The sequence below is a fragment of the Salvelinus alpinus genome, chromosome 17 (assembly GCF_045679555.1).
Source record: "Salvelinus alpinus chromosome 17, SLU_Salpinus.1, whole genome shotgun sequence".
Lineage (NCBI taxonomy): Eukaryota > Metazoa > Chordata > Actinopteri > Salmoniformes > Salmonidae > Salvelinus > Salvelinus alpinus.
In genome coordinates this window covers 1,250,780-1,278,509 of record NC_092102.1, presented here as the reverse complement: position 1 = coordinate 1,278,509, position 27,730 = coordinate 1,250,780, and the positions used below count along the sequence as shown (strand labels likewise).

General features: G+C 42.0%; 1 protein-coding gene across 6 annotated transcripts; it reads right to left on the bottom strand.

Moving 5' to 3' along the window:
• Positions 1-1,426: 1,426 nt before the first annotated feature.
• On the bottom strand, positions 1,427-27,130 carry LOC139541932 (SUMO-conjugating enzyme UBC9-B-like). Of its 6 annotated transcripts, none has more exons than XM_071346843.1 (8): positions 26,914-27,047; positions 23,187-23,424; positions 8,825-8,903; positions 3,366-3,449; positions 2,967-3,039; positions 2,709-2,818; positions 2,537-2,616; positions 1,427-2,244 (listed from the first exon to the last, which is right to left on the bottom strand). In XM_071346843.1, exons 3-8 carry the CDS (start codon positions 8,888-8,890, stop codon positions 2,181-2,183), a joined length of 477 nt encoding a protein of 158 aa, XP_071202944.1. In that variant the 5' UTR covers positions 8,891-8,903; positions 23,187-23,424; positions 26,914-27,047; the 3' UTR covers positions 1,427-2,180. The 6 variants fall into 6 exon arrangements, with proteins under 6 accessions (XP_071202944.1, XP_071202945.1, XP_071202943.1 ...); XM_071346844.1 differs by having other exon boundaries at positions 23,187-23,419; positions 26,914-27,044; XM_071346842.1 differs by having other exon boundaries at positions 23,187-23,366; positions 26,914-27,044.
• Positions 27,131-27,730: the final 600 nt, after the last annotated feature.

Here is a 27,730-nt window from a genome sequence, read left to right as displayed (position 1 = left end):
ATTCTCTCAACTATTATTCTGACATTTCACATTTTTTAAATAAAGTGGTGATCCTAACTGACCTAAAACAGGGAATTATTACTAGGATGAAATGTCAGGAATTGTGAAAAACTGAGTTAAAATGTATTTGGCTAAGGTGTATGTAAACTTCCGACTTCAACTGTACATACATACAGAGATGATTTATAAAGCCAGGCACAGTTAATAGTTAGGCTATTGATTATAGACCTAATTAAGTTGGGGTTTCCCCTCTCCTCACTTTTCTTAAGACAATTAAGGCAAGGGCCGTTTGTCATCTTGTTCTCAACACCAATTTGCTGGTTAACTTTGCTATTAGGCACATAGCAACATGGTCTAGGAAAAGGTGCCGGTTCAACAGCGCACTGATGCGTTTCAGAACCGCCGACAGCGACCACTACCCAACGCGGGAGATGACAAACGGCCCTTGCCTTAATTGTCTTAAGGAACAATCCGCACACTATGACCACCTCCTGAAGTTATCAGCCAGATCTGAACACAATCCAACCACAATGCGACTTGTGTGTCTAGACCGGTCGTTTCAATGCGATCTTCACAGTTTGATAGCAGAAGTCGCACGTCACATGGTAGACATTTAAAATGTAGGTGTATTTTCATGACGTGTCCGTAATTCCATGATCAGAATGCAAAAGCTTGCATGAACTGTCAAGTCTAGACACTGCCTCAGACACACTCTCCGGTGGGCCATCTGTGAGCCAGGAGCAGTGCCCCAGAAACGAGGCATAAGAAATTCCCAAGACAAGTGCATCAGATGCTGGGTTAGACAGGTCGTCTTTGGGGCCATCCTGGATCATGTATACAGTGCAGTCGGAAAGTATTCAGACCTTGACTTTTTCCACACTTGTTACGTTACAGCCTTATTCTAAAATGTATTAAATAAAACAATTTCCTCAATCCACACACAACACCCCAAAATGACAAAGTGAAAACAGATTTAGAATTGTTGTCCCCTAGAATGGATAGGCATATTGTGCCCGACTTCCAGTCTAACATATGAAGCTGGAAAACTTATTGTAAATAATCCGCATTTGTGCTTCATCTACAGAAAGTTATTATTTCTTACTCATATGGAATAATATCCTTATATTGGTTTTAAAATGTTAGTTTTTTTTGTAAATAAGGGGCAAATATTCTTTATTATGACCATTGTTTTTCTTCTTCACTCTCAATAAGATGGAACTCAAATGTCTTGCCAGTTGATAAAGCGTGCGGTCTTACTCTGTATCATGATGTGCAAACAAACATGTTTTAATATACTATTTGTACAAAATATGGTATATAGAAAGTGTCTTAAATAGAGTTTCATGGGGGTGTCAGCTATAGCTATTATAACATTTCTATGCCAACATTTGTTAACCACTAGTTTTACTGCTCGAGACAGTAACAATGGCTTTATAGAAACAGTTTATTTACTCTAAAACATACATGAACAAAGCACCATATAAACATAAAGACTGATACAGACGTAAGCCTACCTGCCTTGCGAGTCAATGTGGCCATTTTCTTTTTTCATAGCAAACACTCCAAATAACAAAAAGACAGCAGATTATCTTATATTACAGCATGCTGAATAGAAAACCTGCATAAGAGAATCAGACAGAGCAAACTAGAGACAATTGTGAGATGACAGTATAAAAGTGCCATTCATTATACAGCAGTTGAAAGACTGACAATTAAGAAATTAGCACATTTTACATAATTAAAATCATGGAAATATGAGAGGGGAGGGGTTTAAGGAATAGACCATCTTTGAGAGAGAGAAAAAAAAAAAAAAAAAAACTAAAGACAACCAAGACGTTCTCTTCCTCTAAAGAGGATGAAGATCGGGTTATTTTTGAGTTGATGGTGAAACCGGTACTTTGCCGTGTCCCTCGCATCATAAGACAAGTAATACAGCTAAAAGGAAGCGGCCGGGGTGCTACGGCACCCATTTCCTCCTAGCACCCGCCACACACCAGCCCAGCAGTTAAAAAAAGGGGGGGTAGGTCAGAGTAGAAGATGGCACAGAATGCCTGTCAAGAGTTTTAAATAGAAGTCCTTATAAGCGAGTCCTGATGTGAGAGGGGCACATTCATAGAGAAACAGGGGCGGTGATCCACGTTTGATCCATTCCTTCTGCCGAAGCCGGACTATCTTTACCCTTATGAAGGGGAGAATTTTTTGGCCTGTGCTCGAACTCTTTTTTCATATTCTACTCTGTTTTGGCTGGAAAAAAAGAGGGGTTTAGTAAAACAACTGAATGATCGAAATATAGTATTACATCCACCATATCCCTATCCAAAAACAAGACTGCAAACTGGAAGAAATTCCCTCGATTTTAATGCTGCGCTTTAATTAATTGTTACTTTTATTTCTTATTATTTTTGGAGGTATTTAAAAAAATATATATACATTGTTGGTTAGGGCTTGTAAGTAAGCATTTCACTGTAAGGTCTACACCTGTTGTATTCGGCACATGTGACAAATACAAATTTGATTTGATACTAGCAGGACTCACCAGTAAATTGTGTATGCCTCTGCTTGGGCTGGATCCTGGATATTGGGCTCATTTAAGAGTTCCTGTATTCCTAATAGGATCTGTAAGATATGACAATACATAAAGATCACGTTAGTTGGGCATAGCCATTTGGTGCCCATAGTTTGTAAGTCAATCACCAGGATTTCCTAACCTGCTTGATGGTGATGGCTGGTCGCCAGTCCTTGTCTTCCTCTAGAATGGATAGGCATACTGTGCCTGACGGATATACGTTAGGATGGAAGAGTGGAGGCTCAAATTTACCTAACAAATTGGGGGGGGGGGAAACAAGAGGAAATCATTATGGGGAAAAGAGGTCATGAGAAGTTCTAAGTCCTGTTCCAACACATCCTTCCTACCTTTGTGATCACCAATTTAACCTGAAATTCCCCCCCCCAAAAAAAGAACTTACACTTTGGGGGCGAGGAAGGATAGTCATCCTTGAACAGCATCCGCAGTTTGAACAAGCCTCCTTCCCATGGGGTCTGGGGATGAGTCATAAGCGTTTCATTTTTTTAAATTTAAAATTAAACTTTTATTTAACTAGGCAAGTCGGTTAAGAATAAATTCTTATTTAATAATGGATCACAAACGCTTGCGAACTATGAGGGTCAAGGATGAGCCATGACCCATCCTAGCAATCTTTGGTTTCATACAAGATATCCACTTTTCAGTGTTGGTGTATGAAACTACTACATAATGCAGGTGCAAAACATTTCCTCTCAATGATCTACTACCAACTATGCACATATGGAGTGCTATAAACAATGACTATTTTTAACTGCATGTGTAGAGAATTGGCTGTATTTACCCCCTTCTTCCCAGGAATAGCACATTCCCAGTTCATCAAGTTCATCGTTCCATCTGGGTTTTTCGTCGGCACAGCCACAAAGCCCTGAGAAAGAGGTCCATCAATCAGTAAAATGCTGAAACATGAGGTGATGGCAGTGGATAAATGCCACAACAATGGGCCTCAGGATCTCGTCACAGTATCTCTGAGCATTCAAAAGGCCATCAATAAGACGCAATTGTGTTCGTTGTCCGTAGCTTATGCCTGCCCATTCCATAACTCCACCACGGGGCACTCTGTTTACAACGTTGACGTCAGCAAACTGCTCACCCACACGACGCCATACACGTGGTCTGCGGTTGCGAGGCCGGTTGGACATAGGGCTGTTTCGGCGACTATATTACTCGCCACACCGCCGGTCACGAGTCATTCCACGTGACCGTTTAGTCATGGTAACCCTTTGGCCACAAAAAATTAGAGGCCTGGTGAGAATATTATCAAGTGCTTGTCAAAATGTGAATGAGATACTGCTGAAGTGTGTGCAGCCTGCACAAGAAACAAAGCAGAGCTCATGCCTTTCATGCGACTTTTTTCAAATCATTAGTCGCATCATGCAGCCTTAAAATTGATTTATTTTATGATAAAAAATATTTTAAAAAAGGGCCTCCCGAGTGGCACAGCAGTCTAAAGCACTGCATTGCAGTGTTGCAGCATCACTATAGCCTGGGGTTTGATACCGACCGTGACGGAGAGTCCCATAGGGTGGCGCACAATTGGCTCAGCATTGTCCGGGTTAGGGGAGGGTTGGCCGGGGAGGCTTAAATTGGCTCATCACGCTCTAGCAACTCCTTGTGGGGGACCAGGTGCCTGCAGGCTGACTTTGGTTGTCAGTTGAACAGTGTTTCCTCCGACACATTGGTGAAGCTGGCTTCCGGGTTGAGCAAGCAGGTGTTAAGAAGCGCGGTTTGGCGGGTCATGTTTCGGAGGACGCATGACTCCACTCTCGTGTTCCGAGCCCGTTGGGGAGTTGCAGCGAAAAGACAATGTCGTAATCACGAAATTGGGGAGAAAAAGGGGGTAAAGAAAATACAAATAAATCTAAACATATAGCCCAATGTTTTTATCACAACTACAATTGCATAAATAACTCGAAATTAAGCCTATAGGAGGACCTGTTTCTTCGTTAACCTTTCTGGCGCAGGCGTTCCGCTAGCGACCCACCTCGACAACATCCGGTGAAATTGCTTAAAAATACAGAAATTGTCATAAACATTCATAAAAAATACAAGTGTTATACATCGGCTTAAAGATTAACTTCTTGTTAATCCAGCCGCTTTGTCAGATTTCAGAAAGGCTTTACGGCGAAAGCATACCATGCGATTATCTGAGGACAGTGCCCCGCTTACAAAAGCATACAAACATTTTACAACCAAGTAAAGGAATTACAAAAGTCAGAAATAGCGATAAAATTTATCACTTACCTTTGAAGATCTTCATATGGTTGCAGTCACAAGAGTCCCAGCAACACAATAAATGTTTGTTATGTTCGATAAAGTCCCTCTTTATATCCCAAAAACTCAGTTTTGTTGGCGCGTTTTGTTCAGTAATCCACTGGCTCCAAGGCGGTCAAACCATGCAGATGAATACATCCTAATAGTACCGGTAAAGTTCATCGAAACATGTCAAACGATGTTTATAATTAATCCTCAGGTTGTCAATTGTCTAAATAATCGATAATATTTCAACTGGACAATAGCATATTCAATAGAAAGGAAAAACAACGAAGGGTGCGCAATCGGTCATGCGCGCAAACCAGCTCTGCATTCTTCCTCAGTCCACTGACAAAAAGGTCTCATTCTTCTTCATTTTTCAGAAAGCAAGCCTGAAACAATGGTCTAAAGACTGTTGACATCTAGTGGAAGCCATAGGAACTGCAATCTGGGTCCTAACCCATTAGATACTGTATAGGCATTCAATTGAAAATACCACTTCCTGGATGGATTTTCCTCAGGTTTTCGCCTGCCATATCAGTTCTGTTATACTCACAGACATTATTTGAACAGTTTTGGAAACTAGAGTGTTTTCTATCCACATCTACCAATTATATGCATATCCTAGCTTCTGAGCCTGAGTAACAGGCAGTTTACTTTGGGCACGCTTCTCATCCAGACGTCGAAATACTGCCCCCAAGCCATAAGAAGTTAACCACTCAATACAGAACAGCCGCTTACTTGCTGTTCTGTTTCGTTGTTCAGTCGTTTCATTCTCAACCAGTATTTCAACATACATGTCAAGTTGTGAAGTTTCAGCTTTGTCTGTCCGTGGCCTCTTCTTCGGTGCGCACTGTCACTGTGTCCATTTCCATCTTGTCCAGCTGTGTCTGTAACATTTCACGTAAATCCTGTTTGTCTGCACCGAAGTAGCGGTCCTTGTACCTAGCATGGTGGCGACACAGTAAAGAGAGAATGCCACTGAATCGCTTGTTCACAGCCTCGAGTACTTTGTAAGTTAACTGCAGACACAGGCCGTGGGGTTTTGTTGAACAGGCGTTTCAATGCCATGACAGGGGGTATCACGTCTACTGCAGACGCAGTTGATTAGCTTATTTCTCGAGTCAGATGTTCGAATGGCGCTAGGAATGTGTTCATGTTTCCAAGTTTCAAACATGTTCTCAAATGCCATTGAAAATGGCAGCAGCGGTATGAGAACCAGCACATTCTTGAGCATGCTTTCCTCAGTACGAAATCCTCATCGACCAACTGTACTGTCAGACTCAGCAAGCTGATGGGGCTGACATTGCTGGCCCAAATGTCAGCCGTGAAGCTAATAGCAGTGACGCCCATAGCAAGTAACTCATGGATGTGCATTTCAACAATACTGTGTAACTCCGGTAGGGCAACATCTGAAAAATAGCGCCTACTTGGTAGTGTGTACTAGTGCTTGACCAGTCGGCGAAAGCCAACATCGTCCACGACAGAGAATGATTGATTGTCAAGGGCAATTAATTCCATTACCTTGGCATTAATGGATTTCGCCTTTGAGTTGTCTTGCTGAAAATGTCTTACTCTTTCAAATGATTGCTCGACTTGAACATGTTTAGTTGGAAGTGCGCTTAGTGTTTTTCTGCTTTTGTTCTGTGTAGCGCTGTATTTTTCGTGGCATCATCTGCAAACGTTATATAGGTATGCACGTCAGCTTTGACATCGGTTTTGCACATCGGCGTTAAACTAGACATCGGGCCGATGCTGGCATTTTTAGCTAATACCGGCCGATTACGATATGATCACCGATACATTGTGAATCCCTAGTTACATTCTTCTTCTAAAATTGATTAAATAGCCCCCCCCCCCCAGATCTACACACAAAATACCCCATGAAAAACAGGTGTTTTTTTTAGCAAAATATAAATAGAACTGAAATATCACATTTACATAAGTATTCAGACAATTTACTCACCTTTGGCAGCAATTACAGCCTCAAGTCTTCTTGGGTATGACGCTATAAGCTTGGCACACCTCTATTTGGGGAGTTTCTCTCATTCTTTTCTGCAGATCCTCTCAAGCTCTGTCAGGTTGGATGTCGCTGCACAGCTATTTCAGGTCTCTCCAGAGATGTTCGATTGGGTTCAAGTTCAGGCTCTGGCTGGGCCACTCAAGGACATTCAGAGACTTGTCCCGAAGCCACTCCTACTTTGTCTTGGTTGTGTGCGTAGGATCGTTGTCCTGTTGGAAGGTGAACCTTCGCCCAAGTCTGGTCCTGAGCATTCTGGAGCAGTTTTTCATCACGGATCTCTGTACTTTGCGCCGTTCATCTTTCCCTTGATCCTGACTAGTCTCCCAGTCCCTGCTGCAGAAAAACATCCCCACAGCACAATGATCCCACCACCACGCTTCACTGATGGTGCCAGGTTTCCTCCAGATGTGATGCTTGGCCTTCAGGCAAAAGAGTTCTAGCTTGGTTTCATCAGACCAGAGAATCTTGTTTCGACTGGTCTGAGACTCTTTAGGTGCCTTTTGGCAAACTCCAAGCGGGCTGTCATGTGAGGAGTGGCTTCCGTCTGGTGCTGAGTGCTGAGAGGTGGTTGTCTTTCTGGAAGGTTCTCCCATCTCCACAGTTGAATTCTGGAGCTCAGTCAGAGTGACCATCGGGTTCTTGATCACGTCCCAGACCAAGGCCCTTCTTCCCCGATTGCTCAGTTTGGACGGGCAGCCAGCTCTAGGAAGTCTTGGTGGTTCCAAACGTCTTCCATTTAAGAATGATTGAGGCCACTGTGTTCTTGGGGACCTTCAATGCTGTAGAAATGTTTTGGTACCCTTCCCCAGATCTGTGCCTCAACACAATCCTGTCTCGGAGCTCTTTGGATAATTCATTCAACCTCATGGCTTGGTTTTTGCTCTGACATGCACTGTCAACTGTGGGACCTTATCTAGAAAGATGTGTGCCTTTCCAAATCATGTCCAATAAACCTCATTTCCCACAGGTGGACAATCAAGTTGTAGAAACATCGAGGATGATCAATGGAAACAGGATGGACCTGAGCTTAATTTAGAGTCTCAGCTTAATTTAGAGTCTCATAGCAAAGGGTCTGAATACTTATGTAAATAAGTATTTTCAGTTTTTTATTTTTAATACGTTTGCACAAATTTATAAAAAAACTCCCCCCCCCCCCCCCGCTTTGTCATTATGGGGTATTGTGTGTAGATTGAGGAGGATTTTTTATTTATTTAATGAATTTTAGAATAAGGCTGTAATGTGACAAAATGTGGAAAAAGTCAAGGTGTCTGAATACTTCCGAATGCACTGTTTATGTATGTATGCATGCATGTATACACACAGAGTGTAAAAAAAAACATTAGGAACACCTGCTTTTTCCATGACATACTGACCAGGTGAAAGCTATGATCCCTAATTGATGTCACTTGCTAAATCCATTTCAAACAGTTTAGATGAAGGGGCAGAGACAGGTTAAAGGGTTTGAGACATGGGTTGTGTATGTGTGCCATTCAGAGGGTGAATAGGCAAGACAACATATTTAAGTGCCTTTGAACGAGGTATGGTCGTAGGTGCCAGGCGCACCGGTTTGTGTCAAGAACGGCAATGCTGCTGGGTTTTTCCACGCTCAACAGTTTCCCTTGTGCATCAAAAATGGTCCACCACCCAAAGGACATCCAGCTAACTTGACAACTGTGGAAAGCATTGGAGTCAACATGGGCAGCATCCCTGTGGAATGGTTGACACCTTGCAGATTCCAGTCCCGACTAATTGAAGCTGTTCTGAGGGCAAAGGGGGTGAAACACAATATTAGGAAGGTGGTCTTAATGTTTTATACACTCAGTGGATATGTATATATATTTTTTACTCAAACCACCCGTGGACCGGATTGGACCCCCTTTGCGTGCTGGATGTGGGCTGTATGTTCGACACCCCTGGTCCAGAACTACACACTGAAAATGTGATGCTTGACTGGCATAAATACTCACGAATGGGTGGTCTTTCCGCCACGCTTTGCGCTCCTGAGCAAGCCGGCTCAATGCAATGCCAGACATGACTGGTGGGCTCCTGAAACAGCAGAAGTAACAAACAAGTGTGCTTTCAAAGACGATGTAAATACTAAATCTAAGAAATTAGGTTAAATGTATCATTTTGTCAACCTACACAAAATACTCCAATGCCAAAGTGGAAGAAAACTTTAAATGTTTTAAAGATAAAAAATAAAACAGATAAGATAAGTATTCACCCTGAGTCAATACATGTTAGAAACACCTTTGGCAGCGATTACAGCTGTCAGTTCATGGATAAGTCTAAAGGGGACAGCATGCTTCAGTTCGGATGGAGCCTAGCCGAGAACCGAACAAATGTGCTTTTATACTCCCTTAAGACCTTCGGGGGGGGGGGGGGGGGGGGGAAGCGCCAATTGTACTGTTTGTCCACTTTGAGACGCCATAGCCAGTATACGCTAACAACATTTTTTAATAAAAAATTACCAAGATAACTCAAGAAATCTGTCATTAATTGACGTTTTTGCCGAGATCTTAGTCGCCTAATTTGACATTAACTAAGATGTTAAACGTGTTTGAACAAAAACATCAAAATGTAGTCATAATATATGCACAAACTCTTCCGAACTGTTTCGGCTGGGAAGCATGCGAACACCTTAAGAGCTTTGCACACCTGAATTGTGCAATATTTGCTCATCATTCTTTTCAAAATTGTTCAAGCACGTTTCAGGAACATTCACTGTGTTCTTGGTAATGTTAGCTTTTATTCCCAACCATTCCCACACAGAGAGAGACGTGATCGCATACAAATGTAAGCAAAGTTTGAAATGATTATGTTTTAGTCAAAAATATCTGCTTGGGGTTTTGCAGTCAATTTGCAGTCTATAAATTGTTTGTAATTATAAACTGGGTGGTTCGAGCCCTGAATGATGATTGGCTGACAGCCATGGTATATCAGACCGTATATACCACAGGTATGACAAAACATGAATTGACTGCACTAATTCCGATTATAATAACAATAAGGTACCTCGGAGGTTTGTGATATGGCCAATAGAGTTGCAAAGGGTCGGAAACTTTCCTGAAACTTTCCAGATTTTTTTCTGAAATTTTCCATGGCATGTTAAGCCCGGGAATTAAGGAAAATTCCTCAAATTCATTTAAAAGAAGTTAGCTTATAACAGTGAACCTTTTTTGTGGGATGCACATAAGGACATTCTAGGTCGTGGCATATTTTGGTTAAACTATCCCCAATTCAATGGATTTGCAACCTGCATACACAGTGCATTCTTCCATCACATGTGCAGCAGATTCTCAAGATCTTACACACTAATGAGATGCTATTGAGCCCACACTGTCTGAGCCAAGGACTTCATGCTTTCTGGTAAGTTTTGATTACAATACTGGGTGGGGTGAATATATTTTATATGACATACATAATTTTTTGTTAATTAGTAAATAGTAGCCTACAGCAAAGTGTGTTTAAATCATTTCTAATTTGTTAACAATTTCTGCTAGTTAGTTTTTTCTACCATGTGGGTTTTAGCTTGCTTGAGTCTCCGAACTGAGGAGTGTAAATTCACCTGTTTCCATACATGTTTCATTTGAAAACATTTATCTTACAAAGGAGTTGTTTAATCTAACTGCTTAACTATTTATCTGTACATGGAATTGTATGTTGTTTTTTTACTCATTTTTTCCTAATCTTTACAGGAAAATGCCACGGCCACTATCTGATGTGTGGAGACATTTCACTGCAGCTAATGTAGAAGGAAAAGCTGTGTACATTTGCAAATACTGTGCCAAATCACATGTGAAGAAAGCAACAGAGGTACAGAATCATCTGGCCAAGTGCATTGCGTTCTCAACAAGCAACCTCTGACAAAAGTCCCTCTACTTCTATTCAAGGTGAAACAAATGTATCAGACACCTTATCGATAGCAACAGCTCATAGTCCTCCTGGAATCAGAAGTTTTTTTGACTCAATGGAGGAACTTAGTCAGAGAAATATTGATGAATGTCTTGCTCGAGCTGTGTATGCAACTGGTTCAACGGTGATGCTCACAGGCAATGTGTATTGGAAGAGATTTCTGAATATTCTTCGCCCAGCATACACCCCTCCAACCAGACATCTACTCATTTGCTGGATGCAGAGTTCAAGTGAAGGTCAAGCAAATCATTGAGAAAGCAGACTGTATTGCAATCATCTCTGATGGGTGGTCAAATGTTCCTGGGCAAGGAATAATTAACTACATCATCTCCACCCCTTAACCAGTATTCTACAAGAGCACAGACACAAGGGACATCAGACACACCAGTCTACATTGCAGATGAGCTGAAGGCAGTCAATGACCTTGGACCACAGAAGGTATTTGTACTGATGACAGACAATGCTGCGAACATGATGGCTGCTTGGTCAAAAGTGGAGGAATCTAACCCTCACATCACACCAATTGGCTGTGCTGCTCATGCATTGAATCTGCTCCTCAAGGATGTGGCACTGAAAACAATGGATACACTCTACAAGAGAGCCAAGGAAATGGTTAGGTATGTGAAGGGTCATCAAGTTATAGCAGTAATCTACCTCACCAAGCAAAGTGAGAAGAAGAGCAACACATTGAAGCTGCCCAGCAACACCCATTGTGGTGGTGTTGTCGTCATGTTTGACAGTCTCCTGGAGGGGAACGAGTCTCTCCAAGAAATGGCCATATCACAGTCTGCCGATATGGACAGCCCCATCAAGAGGATCCTCCTGGATGATGTATTTTGGGAGAGTGGTAAGCAGCCAGAAACCTATAGCAGTAGCCATTGCATGGATTGAGGGAGATAATGCCATCTTGTCTGATGTTCAAACTCTGCTTGCAGATACAAGAGGATAAATCCATACTGCCCTGCCCACTTCACTGTTGCGCCAAACTGAGAAAACTGCAGTTCTGAAATACCTCAAAAAGAATGACGACGTCTGCCTGAAGCCCATACAGAGATCAACAAGGCCTATGGTGTCATCACTATTGTGTCTCGCCACCTTGGCCTGGATGAGGGTAAGGTTCTTGGCAGTCTGGCAAAGTACACTTTCAAGCAAGGGCTTTGGGATGGATATGCAATATGGGCAGTCGTGCCAACATAGCTCATCAGCCACCTGGTGGAAGGGACTTTGTGGATCTGAGGCTCATTCCGCTGTTGCCTCCATCATCCTCCAAATCCCACCAACATCAGCCCCCTCAGAGTGCAACTGGTCCTTGTTTGAGAACACACCAGGCTGACCAATACAAGGGTTGAAAAATTGGTGGCCATCTGGGCAAATTTGAGACTTTTTGAGCCTGACAACGAGCCATCCTCAACAAGGTTGAAAAGTGACAGTGAAGATGAGGCCTCAGAGTCTGATGTTCAAGAGGTGGACATTGAGGAGGTCCAGGGAGAAGACACGGAAGCCTGAGAGGAAGACAACCAAAGCTTTAGTTTGTAGACTATCATTTCACAGATGTAAGTTGAAAATGTTTTTAGGAGATGCGATGGATCATTGGGGATCATTCCTTTTTGTTGTTCAGTCAAATCATCCCATGTGAAGAGTCAACTCATTTAATTAAAGTTCAATTCGTAGCCAAATCGTTTTTTTCTTCCTATTGATTTAATCATTTGCAATTATGTCTACTTATGATAAGGTAAAAGGTTTATGTTTTTGTCTCCATATGATATTGTAAATATATCCAATGCAAAAAACATCTACATTTAAATGGTATTAATATTCATATATTTCCATTAATTCCCATATACTGTTGAAGTCAGAAATGTACATACACTTAAGTTGGAGTCATTAAAACTCGTTATTTCAACCACTCCACAAAATTTCTTGTTAACAAACTATAGTTTTGGCAAGTCGGTTAGGACATCTACTTTGTGCATGACAAGTAATTTTTCCTAAAATTGTTTACAGACAGATTGTTTCACTTAATCACAATTCCAGTGGGTCAGACGTTTACATACACTAAGTTGACTGTGCCTTTAAACAGCCTGGAAAATTATAGAAAATTATGTAATGGCTTTAGAAGCTTCTGATAGGCTAATTGACATCATTTGAGTCAATTGGAGGTGTACCTGTGGATGTATTTCAAGGCCTACCTTCAAACTCAGTGCCTCTTCGCTTGACATCATGGGAAAATGAAAAGAAATCAGCCAAGACCTCATGAAAACAATTGTAGACCTCCACAAGTCTGGTTCATCCTTGGGAGCAATTTCCAAACGCCTGAAGGTACCACGTTCATCTGTACAAACAATAGTACGCAAGTATAAACACCATGGGACCACGCAGCCGTCATACCGCTCAGGAAGGAGACATGTTCTGTCCCCTAGAGATGAACGTATTTTGGTGCGAAAAGTGCAAATCAATCCTAGAACAACAGCAAAGGACCTTGTGAAGATGCTGGAGGAAACCGGTACAAAAACTAACTATATCCATAGTAAAACATGTCCTATATCAACATCACCTGAAAGGCCGCTCAGCAAGGAAGAAACCACTGCTCCAAAACCTCCATAAAAAAGCCAGACTACGGTTTGCAACTGCACATTGGGACAAAGATCGTACTTTTTGGAGAAATGTCCTCTGGTCTGATGAAAGTAAGATAGAACTGTTTAGCCATAATGACTATCGTTATGTTTGTAGGAAAAAGGGGGAGGCTTGCAAGCCGAAGAACACCATCCCAACCGTGAAGCATGGGAATGGCAGCATCATGTTGTGGGGGTGCTTTGCTGCAGGAGGGACTGGTGCACTTCACAAAATAGATGGCATCATGAGGTAGGAAAATTATGTGGATATATTGAAGCCACATCTCAAGACATCAGCCAGGAAGTTAAAGCTTGGTCGCAAATGGGTCTTCCAAATGGACAATGACCCCAAGCATACTTCCAAAGTTGTGGCAAAATTGCTTAAAGACAACAAAGTCAAGGTATTGGAGTGACCATCAATCCCATAGAAGATTTGTAGGCAGAACTGAAAAAGAGTGTGCGAGCAAGGAGGCCTACAAACCTGACTCAGTTACACCAGCTCTGTCAGAAGGAACAGGCCAAAATTCACCCAACTTATTGTGGGAAGCTTGTGGAAGGCTCCCCGAAACGTTTGACCCAAGTTAAGCAATTTAAAGGCAACACTACCGAATACTAATTGAGTGTATGTAACCTTCTGACCCACTGGGAATGTGATGAAAGAAATAAAAGCTGAAATAAGTTTCTACTATTATGCTGACATTTCACATTCTTAAAATAAAGTGGTGATCCTAACTGACCTAAGACAGGGAATTCTTACTAGGATGAAATGTCAGAAATTGTGAAAAACTGAGTTTAAATGTATTTGACTAAGGTGTCTGTAAACTTCCAACTTGAACTGTATTCCCATTAATTCCCATATATTCCCGGCAGTTTCCACCTCTGAATATATACCACACCCCCTCGGGTCTTATTGCGCAATTATGTTTCAGCCCCCCCGACCATCGGCTCAAGAATGTAAATAAATATTATATATAAAAACGGCCCGCGGGTGAATCTAGTTGATGATCCTCGTCTATGGGTTCATTTGCATAATTCTGTGGAATTAAATTGGCACGTGTGTACAGTATATTCATTATGCATCTTTGAGTGAAAAATCTGTCAGACAGCGCAAGAGCTGCAGCATCTTGGTGTTTTCAAGACAACTGGGTCAAATCATGACATCAGTAATCTTTAGGTCCGAAAGTTGGGGTTTGAGTTGGATGACCGTTCGTTCAAAACCATTTCCCCCCCAGTCGGAGCAAGTCCCCCCCTCCCCCCCAATACCCGAGTTGTCTTGAATGCACTGAAGAAGTCTGAGATTTCCTGAGTTGTTTTGAATGCTGCATCTAATGGCAACACAAGGCAGACTTTTGAAATCATATACTTTAAAAAAAAAACATTTCAATAAACGAGGCATGTCTTACCTTGCTTCAAAGTAGCCTATTAGATCTCTCTTCCTATATTTCGGACAGATATTTTCATCGGTCACATGAAACCGCTCGCATGTGCAGTCCCCTTTTGCCAACGGTATTTTCCCGCTAATTGCATTATGGAATAAACATTCGTGTGTAGTCTACTCCCATGTGCACATTGCAGTGCTTATAATGTTTAGCTACATTAAGCTAAATATTTTTGATCTGTTGCATCAGACTAATTTGCTTGTAAACCATTTAGTTTCATGTAGCCTAGGCCTACTGATTGTGTGAATTTGGGACTCATCATCCCACAACTGTCCCAGAGTGTTTGGAATAGGCTATTTATTTTTCGACAAGCTGATCAATAGAATAGGTAGCCTAAACTATTCTACTACAGTAGATTGACATAGGCTAGTGATTTTGCTGTTTGTTACTCGTGTGGTTGGCTGAGGAAAAGTAAATGGAAAGTTATTCTAAAAGTTCAAAGTAAGAAGGACCGCACATTGTTGCATCCTCAACTTGCATGTTCTGTTAATATGAATTACCATATTCTAAACGCGATCTCAGTCATTCCCCAATGCATATGGATCCAGTAAATGAAATGTTGCCGGTCAAATGTCCTGCCCCACATTGTCCTAACAGAAACCCTGGATGTGTTTGGCCCAAACATAAGGCATTTAGGACAAAAAGTGTTTTTTCCCCAGTATTACGTTTCTGGGTGGTTTAATACATCATCCACAACATAATTATTAACTTGAGAGAGAGATATATTCATTGTCTGATTTGTTATCGTTACCCACCTACCAATCACTGCCCATCTTTAAAGCTTTCGAAAAGCTCTGGTCTTTGTAATCGAATCTGTGCTTAATATTCAACACTTGACAGAGACCTTACAAAAGTATTCAGACCTCTCTGATTTATTCACATTTGAATGTGTTACAAAAGTTAGATTAAAATGGATTTATTTTTAAATTTTTTCAACAATCTACATAAAATACTCCAATGTTAAAGTAATACACCTTTCGGCCTAAATGCAAAGCCTTACTCATGGTTGGGTCAAATCCAACAACACTAACTGCCTCCTTTTTAAGCATGGTGGTTACTGCATCAGGGTATGCTTGACAAAAGGCAAAGACTGGGGAGTTTCAGGATAAAAATAAAACGGGATGAGCTACGCATAGACAAAATCCTAGACGAAAGCCTGCTTTACACCAGAGACTGGGAGAGGAAATGCACATTTCAGCAGGACATAACCTACAACACAAGGCCAAAATGTACATTGAGTTGCGTACCAAGAAGACAGTGAATGTTCCTGAGCAGCCAAGTTAAAGTTGACTTAAATCTGCTTGAAAATCTATGGCAAGACTTGAAAATTGGCATCTAGCAATGTACCCTAACAGAGCTTGAATAATTAAGGGGGGAAAAAGAAGGCAAACATTGCACTTACCCAAAGTTGTTTCTAACATGCATTAGTATTCCGCTCCCTGAGTCAATACAACTATAAAAAAAATGATTTAAGTCAAATTTTACTTCCACTTTGTCAAAGTATTTTGTGTAGATTGTTGACCAAAAAAATTACAATTGTAATCCCACTTTAACTAAATGTGAAGAAATCCACAGGGACAGATAAAGGGTTAGTCATTCAAAAATCATCTCAACCCATATCATTTCACAGAGTGAGTCCATCTATCTTAAGTGAAATACTGCTAAATACTCCTAAACTAATTTAGGCTTGCCTTAACAATGGGCGTGAATACTTATGAAACTATATTATAGTTTATTTTTATGAATTTGTCAACATTTATAGAACTCTTTTCACTTTGACATAATGGAGTAGTTTTGTCTAGATCAACGATAAATAAAAATACAACTCAGTTAAATATATTTTAATGAAACAAAATAAAAAATATCCCAAGAGAGTTGAATACCTACTGTGTGTGTGTGTGTGGGGCAAGAAACAGGGGCAAGAAAAAGTATGTGAACCCTTTGGAAATACCTGGATTTCTGCATAAATTGGTCATAAAATTTGATCTGATCTTCATCGAGGTCACAACAATAGACAAACAGTCTGCTTAAACCAATAACAAACGTGTCTTAAACATGTCTTGTAAACATGTCTTTATTGAACACACCGTGTAAACATTTACAGTCCAGGGTGGGAAATGTAAACTCAGCAAAAAAAAAAAAAACGTCCTCACTGTCAACTGCATTTATTTTCAAACAACCTTAACATGTGTAAATATTTGTATGAACATAACAAGATTCAACAACTGAGACAAACTGAACAAGTTCCACAGACATGTGACTAACAGAAATTGAATAATGTGTCCCTGAACAAAGGGGGGGGGGGGGTCAAAATCAAAAGTAGCAGTCAGTACCTGGTGTGGCCACCAGCTGCATTAGGTACTGCAGTGCATCTCCTCCTCATGGACTGCACCAGATTTGCCAGTTCTTGCTGTGAGATGTTACCCCACTCTTCCACCAAGGCACCTGCAAGTTCCCGGACATTTCTGGGGGGAATGGCCCTAGCCCTCACCCCCCGATCCGACAGGTCCCAGACGTGCTCAATGGGATTGAGATCTGGGCTCTTCAATGGCCATGACAGAACACTGACATTCCTGTCTTGCAGGAAATCATGCACAGAACGAGCAGTATGGCTGGTGGCATTGTCATGCTGGAGGGTCATGTCAGGATGAGCCCGCAGGAAGGGTACCACATGAGGGAGGAGGATGTTTTCCCTGTAACGCACAGCGTTGAGATTGCCTGCAATGACAACAAGCTCAGTCCGATGATGCTGTGATACACAGCCCCAGACCATGACGGACCCTCCACCTCCAAATCGATCCCGCTCCAGAGTACAGGCCTCGGTGTAACGCTCATTCCCTCGACGATAAACGCGAATCCGACCATCACCCCTGGTGAGACAAAACCGCGACTCGTCAGTGAAGAGCACTTATTGCCAGTCTTGTCTGGTCCAGCGATGGTGGGTTTGTGCCCATAGGCGACGTTGTTGCCGGTGATGTCTGGTGAGGACCTGTTTTACAACAGGCCTACAAGCCCTCAGTCCAGCCTCTCAGCCTATTGCGGACAGTCTGAGCACTGATGGAGGGATTGTGCGTTCCTGGTGTAACTCTGGCAGTTGTTGTTGTCATCCTGCAACTGTCCCACAGGTGTGATGTTCGGATGTACCGATCCTGTGCAGGTGTTGTCACACGTGATCTGCCACTGCGAGGACGATCAGCTGTCCGTTCTGTCGCCTTGTAGCGCTGTCTTAGGCGTCTCACAGTACGGACATTGCAATTTATTGCCCTGGCCACATCTGCAGTCCTCATGCCTCCTTGCAGCATGCCTAAGACATGTTTACGCAGATGAGCAGGGATCCTGGTCATCTTTCTTTTGGTGTTTTTCAGAGTCAGGACACTAAAGAGGCCTTTCTACTAAGTTTTCATAACTGTGCCCATAATTGCCTACCGTCTGTTAGCTGTTAGTGTCTTAATGACCGTTCCACAGGTGCATGTTCATTAATTGTTTATGGTTCATTGAACAAGCACGGGAAACAGTGTTTGAACCCTTTACAATGAAGATCTGTGAAGTTATTGGGATTTTTACGAATATCTTTGAAAGACAGGGTCCTGAAAAAGGGACATTTCTTTTTTTGCTGAATTTATGGGATCCCTTGGATTTAATAACTGGTTAACCCTCCCTTGGCAGCAATAACCTCAACCAAACATTTTCTGTAGTTGCGGATCAGACCTGCACAACAGTCAGGAGAAATTTTGGACCGTTCCTCTTCACAAAACTGTTTCAGTTCAGCAATATTCTTGGGATGTCTGGTGTGACCTGCTCTTGAGGTCATGCAACAGCATCTCAAATTGGGTTGAGGTCAGAACTCTGACTGGGCCACTCCAGAAGGCGTATTTTTTTTCTATTGAAGCCATTCGGTTGTTGATTTACTTCTGTCTTTTGGGTCATTGCCCTGCTGCATCACCCAACTGTTGAGCTTCAATTGGAGGACAGATAGTCTAACATTCTCCTGCAAAATGTCTTGATAAACTTGGGAATTCATTTTCCAACAATGATAGCAAGCTGTCCAGACACTGAGTAAGCAAAGCAGCCCCAAACCATGATGCTCCCTCCACCATACTTTACAGTTGGGATGAATTGTTGATGTTGGTGTGCTGTGCCTTTTTTTCCTCCACACGGTGTTGTGTGTCCCATCCAAACAACTCAACTGTAGTTTCATCTGTCCACAGAATATTTTGGCAGGAGCGCTGTGGAACATCCAGATGCACTTTTGCAAACTTCAGATGTGTAGCAATGTTTTTTTTGGAAAGCAATGGCTTCTTCCGTGGTGTCCTCCATGAACACCATTCTTGTTTTGTGTTTTACCTATTGTAGACTCTTCAACAGAGATGTTAGCATGTTCCAGAGCTTTCTGTAAGTCTTTAGCTGACACTAGGATTCTTCTTAACCTCATTGAGCATTCTGCGCTGTGCGAATGCAGTCACTCTTTGCAGGACAGCCACTCATAGGGAGAGTAGCAACAGTGCTGAACTTTCTCCATTTATAGACAATTTTTCTTACCGTGGACTGATGAAAATCATGGCTTTTAGAGATACTTTTGTAACCCTTTCCAGCTTTATGCAAGTCAACAATTCTTAATCTTAGGTCTTCTGAGATCTCTTTTGTTTGAGGCATGGTTCACATCAGGCAATGTTTCTTGTGAATAGCAAACTAACAGTTTTTTATAGGGCAAGGCAGCTCTAACCAACATCTCCAATCTCGTCTCATTGATTGGACTCCAGGTTAGCTGACTCCTGACTGCAATTAGCTTTTGGAAAAGCCATTAGCCTAGGGGTTCACATACTTTTTCCAACCTACACTGAATGTATTGAATACATCATTTAAACAGACAGGAAAAATACAATAATGTGTGATATTAGTTTAAGCACGCTATGTTCGTCTATTGTTGTGACTTAGATGAAGATCAGATCAAATTTGATGACCAATTTATACAGAAATCCAGGTAATTCAAAAGGGTTCACCATACAGTGGCAAGAAAACGTATGCCTGCACGCACACTACTGTTCAAAAGTTTGGGGTCACTTAGAAATGTACTTGTTATCTAAAGAAAAGCAAAAAAAAAAAAATGTCCATTAAAATAACATCAAATTGATCAGAAATACAGTGTAGACATTGTTAATGTTGTAAATGACTATTGTAGCTGGAAATGGCTGATTTATGGAATACCTACATAGGTGTACAGAGGCCCATTATCATCAACCATCACTCCTGTGTTTCAATGGTACATTGTGTTAGCTAATCCAAGTTTATAATTTAAAAAAGGCTAATTGATCATTAGAAAACCCTTTTGCAATTATGTTAGCACAGCTGAAAACTTGTCCTGATTAAAGAAGCAATAAAACTGTCCATCTTTAGACTAGTTCAGTATCTGGAGCATTTATGGGTTCGATTACAGACTCAAAATGGCAAGAAACAAAATAACTTTCTTCTGAAACTCGTCAGTCTATTCTTGTTCTGAGAAATGAAGGCAATTCCATGCGAGAAATGGCCAAGAAACTGAAGATCTCGTACAACGCTGTGTACTACTCCCTTCACAGAACAGCGCAAACTGGCTCTAACCAGAATAGAATGAGGAGTGGGAGGTGCACAACGTTACAGGTGCACAACTGAGCAAGAGGACAAGTACATTAGCGTGTCTAGTTTGAGGAACAGACGCCTCATAAGTCCTCAACTGGCAGCCTCATTAAATAGTACCCGCAAAACACCAGTCTCAACGTCAACAGTGAAGTGGCGACTCCGGGATGCTGGCCTTCTAGGCAGAGTTTCTCTGTCCAGTGTCTGTGTTCTTTTGCCCATCTTAATCTTTAAATTGGCTAGTTTGAGATATGGCTTTGTCTTCGCAACTCTGCCTCTTCACTGTTGACGTTGAGACTGCTGTTTTGCGGGTACTATTTAATGAGGCTGCCAGTTGAGGACTTATGAGGCGTCTGTTCCTCAAACTAGACACTTATGTACTTGTCCTCTTGCTCAGTTGTGCACCAGGGCCTCCCACTCCTCTTTCTATTCTGGTTAGACCCAGTTTACGCTGTTTTGTGAAGGGAGTTGTACGAGGTCTTTAGTTTCTTGGCATTTTCTCTTATGGAATAGCCTTCATTTCTCAGAACAAGGATAGACTGACGAGTTTCAGAAGAAAGTTCTATGTTTCTGGCCACTTTTAGCCTGTAATCGAACCCACAATTGCTGATGCTCCAGATGCTCAACGAGTCTAAAGGCCAGTTTTATTGCTTCTTTAAAATCAGCACAATAGTTTTTAGCTGTGCTAACATAATTGCAAAAGGGTTTTCTAATGATCAATTAGCCTTTTTAAATTTAGAAACTTGGATTAGCTAACACAATGTGCCATTGGAACACAGGAGTGATGGTTGCTGATAATGGGCCTCTGTACGCCCATGTAGATATTCCATAAATCAGCCATTTCCAGCTACAATAGTCAATTACAACATTAACAATGTGTACACTGTATTTCTGATGAATTTTATGTTATTTTATTGGACTTTTTTTTTTGCTTTTCTTTAAAAAACAAGGACATTTCTAAGTGACCCCAAACTTTTGAACGATAGTGTATATACACACACACACACACACAGTGCCATCGGAAAATATTCAGACCCCTTAACTTTTTCTACATTGATACGTTACAGCCTTTTTCTAAAATTGATTAAATTGCCCCCCCCCCCCAATCTACACACAATACCACATAATGACAAAGCAAAAACTGGTTCAGAACTTATGAAAAAATAAAAAACTGAAATATCACCTTTACATAAGTATTCAGACCATTTACTCAGTACTTTGATGAAGCACCTTTGGCAGCGATTACAGCCTCGAGTCTTCTTGGGGATGACGCTACAAGCTTGGCACACCTGTATTTGGGGAGTTTCTCCCATTCTTCTCTGCAGATCCTCTCACGCTCTGTCTGGTTGGATGGGGAGCGTTGCTTCACAGCTATTTTCAGGTCCCTCCAGAGATGTTCGATCGGGTTCAAGTCCGGGCACTGGCCACTCAAGGACATTCAGAGACTTGTCCCGAAGCAACTCCGTTGTCTTGGCTGTTTGCTTAAGGTCGTTGTCTTGTTGGAAGGTGAAACTTCACCCTAGTCTGAGGTCCTGAGCGCTCTGGAGAAGGTTTTCATCAAGGAGCTCTGTGTACTTCGCTCCTTTCATCTTTGCCTCGATTCTGACTAGTCTCCCAGTCCCTGCCGCTGAAAAACATCCCCACAGCATGCTGCTACCACCATGCTTCACTGTAGGGATGGTGCCAGGTTTCCTCCAGACATGACCCTTGGCATTCAGGCCAAAGAGTTCAATCTTGGTTTCATCAGACCAGACAATCTTGTTTCTCATGGTCTGAGAGTCTGTAAGCATCTTGACAAGCTCCAAGTGTGCCGTCATGTGCCTTGTACTGAGAAGTGGCTTCCGTCTGGTCACTCTTCCATAAAGGCCTGATTGATGGAGTGCTGCAGAGGTTGTTGTCCTTCTGAAAGGTTCTCCCATCTCCACAGTTGAATTCTGGCGCTCAGTCAGAGTGACCATCGGGTTCTTGATCACGTCCCAGACCAAGGCCCTTCTTCCCCGATTGCTCAGTTTGGACGGGCAGCCAGCTCTAGGAAGTCATTTAAGAATGATTGAGGCCACTGTATTCTTGTGGACCTTCAATGCTGCAGAAATGTTTTGGTACCTTTCCCCAGATCGGTGCCTCTGACACAATCCTGACTCGGAGCTCCAAGGACAATTCCTTCGACCTCATGGCTTGGTTTTAGCTCTGACATGCACTGTCAACTGTGAGACCTTATATAGACAGTTGTGTGCCTTTCCAAATCATGTCCAATCAATTGAATTTACCACAGGTGGACTCCAATGAAGTTGTAGAAACATCTCAATGGTGATTAATGGAAACAGGATGCACCCAAGCTCAATTTTGAGTCTCATAGCAAAGTGTCTGAATACTTATGTAAATAAGGCATCTGTTTTTTTTTTTTTTTTTTTTTTTTATAAATGTGTAAAAAAGGTCTAAAACCCTGTTTTCCCTTTGACTTTATGGGGTATTGTGTGTAGATTGCTAAGGATTTAATTGTTTTATCCATTTTACAATAAAGGCTGTAATGTAACAAAATGTGGAAAAAGTGGTCTGAATATTTTGCGAAGGCGCTTTATATAATTGAGCATAACGGCGCCGGAGGGGATGGCTGCCGTTTTACGGGCTCCTAACCAACTGTGCTATTTTGTGCGTTTTTGTATTGTTTAACTTATTTTGTACATAATGTTGCTACTACTGTTTCTAATGACCGAAAAGAGCTTCTGGATATCAGATCAGCGATTACTCACCTTGAACTGGATGAAGATTTTTTCTTTAATTAGTCCGACGCGAAGGATATACTGCTTCTCCGAGACCAGGCCAAAATCCCCGTTGTTCGTGTGAAGAAAAGATGGAAATACAGGGGACGGAGATCGGGGTGCCTTGTTAGAATTCTTCGTCGAGTGGGTAACCCGCCTTTACCATCCGTTCTATTGGCCAACGTGCAACCACGGGGGAAAAAATGGATGATGTCCGTTCAAGACTATCCTACCAAAGGAACATTAAAAACTGTAATATCTTATGTTTCACCGAGTCGTGGATGAACGACGACACAGATAATATACATTTGGCTGGGTTTTCCTTGCATCGGCAGGACAGAACGACCACGTCTGGTAAGATGAGGGGCGGGGGTGTGTCCATTTGTCAATAACAGCTGGTAAGCTATGTCTAATATTGCTCACCTGAGGTAGAGTACCTCATGATAAACTATAGACCACACTGTCTATATTTTTTGTAGCCGTCTATTTACCACCAAAAACGGATGCTGCTCGTTGAGTGCGGTCTTAGTGCCAGCATAAGGCCATAAGCAGACAAGAAAATGCTCATCTAGAAGCAGAACACCTAGTGGCCGGAGACTTTAATGCAGGCAAATCCATTTGACCTAATTTCTACCAACGTCACATGTGCAACCAGAGGGGGAAAAAAGCCCTAGACAACCTTCACTCCACACACAGAGACACATACAAATAATTATATCCTCCTGATTCCTGCTAACAAGCAAAAACTAAAGCAGGAAGTACCAGTGACTCGCTCAATAGGGAAGTGGTCAGATGACGCAGATGCTACAGGACTGTTTTGCTAGCACAGACTGGAATATGTTCTGGGATTCATGCAATGGCATTGAGGAGTATACCACCTAAGTCTTCCGCTTCATCAATAAGTGCATCAACGACGTCGTCCCCAGTGACCGTACGTACATATCCCAACCAGAAGCCATGGATTACAGGCAACATCCGCACCGAGCTAAAGGCTAGATCTGCAGCTTTCAAGCTGCAGCTATTCCGGACGCTTATCAGAAATCCCGCTATGCCCTCAGGTGAACTATCAAACAAGCAAAGCAGCAATACAGGACTAAGATTGAATCCTACTACACCGGCTCTGACACTTTGATGTGGCAGGGCTTGAAAACTATTACGAACTACAAAGAGGAACTCAGCCACGAGCTGCACAGTAATGTGAACCTACCAGACGAGCTAAATGCCCTTCATGCTTGCTTCGAGGCAAGTAACACTGACGCATGCATGAGAGCACCAGCTGTTCGGGACGACTGTGTGATCACGCTCTCCATAGCCAATGTGAGTAAGACCTTTAAACATTTACAAGACCGCTGGGCCAGACGGATTACCAGGACGTGTACTCAGAGCATGCGCGGACCAACTGGCAAGTGTATTCACTGACATTTTCAACCTCTCCCTGACCGAGTCTGTAATACCTACATGTTTCAAGCAGAACACCATAGTACCTGTGCCCAAGAAAGCAAAGGTAACCTGTCTAAATTACTACTGCCCCGTAGCACTCACGTCAGTAGCCATGAAGTGCTTTGAAAGGCTGGTCATGGCTCACATCAACACCATCATCCCGGAAACCCTAGACCCACTCCAATTCGCATGACGCCCCAACAGATCCACCGATGACGCGGTCGAGAATGTGTCACCTATGTGAGAATGCTGTTCATTGCCTACAGCAGTGTTCAACACCATAGTGCCCACAAAGCTCATCACTAAGCTAAGGACCCTGGGACTAAACACCTCCCTCTGCAACTGGATCCTGGACTTCCTGACGGGCTGCCTCTAGGTGCTAAGAGTAGGCAACAACGCATCTTCCATGTTGATCCTGAACACGGGGGGCCCTCAGAGGTGTGTACTTCTGTACTCCCTGTTCAGCCACGACTGCGTGGCCAAGCACGACTCCAACGCCATTAACTTTGCTGACGACACAATAGGAGGCCTGATCACTGACAAGACAGCCTATAGGGAGGTCAGAGACCTGGCAGTGTGGTGCCAGGACAACAAACTCTCCTCTAACGTGAGCAAGACAACAGAGCTGATCGTGGACTACAGGAAAAGGAGGGCCGAATACGGCCCCATTCACAAGGCTAGAGTGGAGCGGGTTGAGAGTTTCAAGTTCCTTGGTGTTCACATCACCAACAAACTATCATGGGCCAAACACACCAAGACAGTTGTGAAGAAGGCACGACAACACCCTTCCTCCCTTAGGAGACTGAACAAGATTTGACATGGGTGCCCAGATCCTCAAAGTTCTACAGCTGCACCATCAACACCACCATTTTATTTGATCCTGTACACAAGGGTAAATACCTGGTTTACAAAGTCTAGCCTATATTGTTTAGTCAAAAGACAAAAACATGTATAAACAGTGGCCCTCAAAAACTGGAGTTTTACATTCATAGATAGCAACTTCTATTAATTTTATCTACCATGTTGACTTCCCTAGAAAGGTCATGGTGTGTACTGTAGGTTATGTATCCAAAATGTAGGGTGTCCACCAACTCTGCCTGGTGGGTGAAAACGCGCTATGGTGATGAAATATAACTCCCTTATGTTATTAAAAATAAATTTTACCAAGACAAATATGATTTTTCATGTTCTGAAACGTTCAGTGGTCTCTAACATATCAACATTATATCCAAAAAGTGTTATTTCGTAACCTAATACCATAATAAGCACCTAACTCTGTTGACATATCGGTGCAGGTTTCTCATAACTTTTGATAATTTTACATTTTGTGGTCATTGTCTTCAAAAGTTGTTTTCACGGATCGCAAAAAGCTAAATTAGCATGACACGAGCTGAATTAAAATGTAAAGGCTTTGAAAATAAAAAGCTTGGTATACACTCATTTATCCGTTGACATTTCAGAGATTTTTTGAGAAAGCTTACAAAAAGAACAGGGATTTTGAATTAATATGAAAACCGTATATTAAAATACTAAATGGCATGTCTCAAACTCGATATCCATCTAACCTCTGTATTGCTTTATGTCCTACGGATTCGAGAAGATGAGTTCAACAGGAAAATGAGCCAGCCAGGTAGCCAGTAGACTTAATTATTGCACAGAATCCAGCCAAATTGACGCGATTTTCCTGATAATTTGCCACTTTTGGGTTTGACACTATGATATTGTCATGGACTGAGCACACAGCAATCATCATAACACCGGGCTGTTAATCTGCGCCAGAAACTCCCAACATTTTTGCGCAAAATATCTGGTCCGCTGTCTGCTCCGTTAGCTGACTGCACGTTAGCTGGTAGTTATGCCAGCGACGATACAAATTACGTACGAAATAAATTACTCATGGTGCAAATTCCAGGTCAGAAACTGGCCAACAACATGTGCGACTACCCTGGCCATATGTGGAGCGCGGTTGGCGAACAGAGTCTGCTTGAGCACTTGTCGTTTTTTCGCATCTTGTTGTGGCAACGAGACTCGTTCTCATCATCTGAAGCCCATAAATAGGAGTTGCTATGTTTGTCCGCTTTCTTTAGTTTAAAACGGAAACTCACAAATGTGCAATAATACCACCCATGACTGAGCAGGACAAAGGACCGAGGGCTTCCCAAACTGGCGCACATTTACGCATCAACCAACTAACGAAAATGGCGCAAACTCAGGCAGATTATATAACCTCGTATTACATAAATACAAAATTGTAAGGGCACGAGCGACATTCTCTTACCTTTCAATATGGCTATAATGACTCGTATTTTTTTAACTGGATGAATTAGTCGTGTTTAAATCGGGATAAAGCCCGGTGAAGTTTCCCTCCTGAAAAAACACCCGTTCCTGCCCAAGCTAAATAACAGGACCAGTAACATAGGCAATCTCCCAACCGCCTGAATCAATGAAGTGGGGGTTCTGCAGGGATCGATGTACCATAATCACGTTATTAGTTTGTGTTAATTGAAATAACTGACAATTAAGTGGTACAACGTTCATAATGTGGTCTGCATTGATTTGGGTACAACGTTCATGTGGTCTGCATTGATTTGGGCACAATTTGCATTCGTAAGTGACAGCTGATGAAGATGGCCTTATTACTATGTCCGATCATTTAAGTTATGCAATATGTGCATATCAATTGGATAATTTTAGACTTAGTCCCAAAAATTCATTAATAAACTCAAACCGGCAATTTCGTAGACCACTAAAGATTTAAAGGTGCAGTACGAGCATTTAAAAGTAAAAAACACTAGAGGGCGCTATTTGTTTACGTTTATCAGTTCCATACATTGACGCTTGATAAACAATGGATTCGAGAGAACATTTTGTTTTATGTTTAGTCTACCACACAGGGTGCTATGAAGTTTGTATGTTAACTTGTTTCTTTCTCCATTTAAGAGAGCTTGCACTTTTGTCACTAGTGAGTGTCATACTTTCCTCAAGTTTTTGGACGTGTCTTTTTTATGCCTCATCTCATATTCAACTGTGTAGCTTTAAGTTACAATTGATAATTTTATTGAAGTATTGATGTCTGCTGATGTGTAATTAAGACA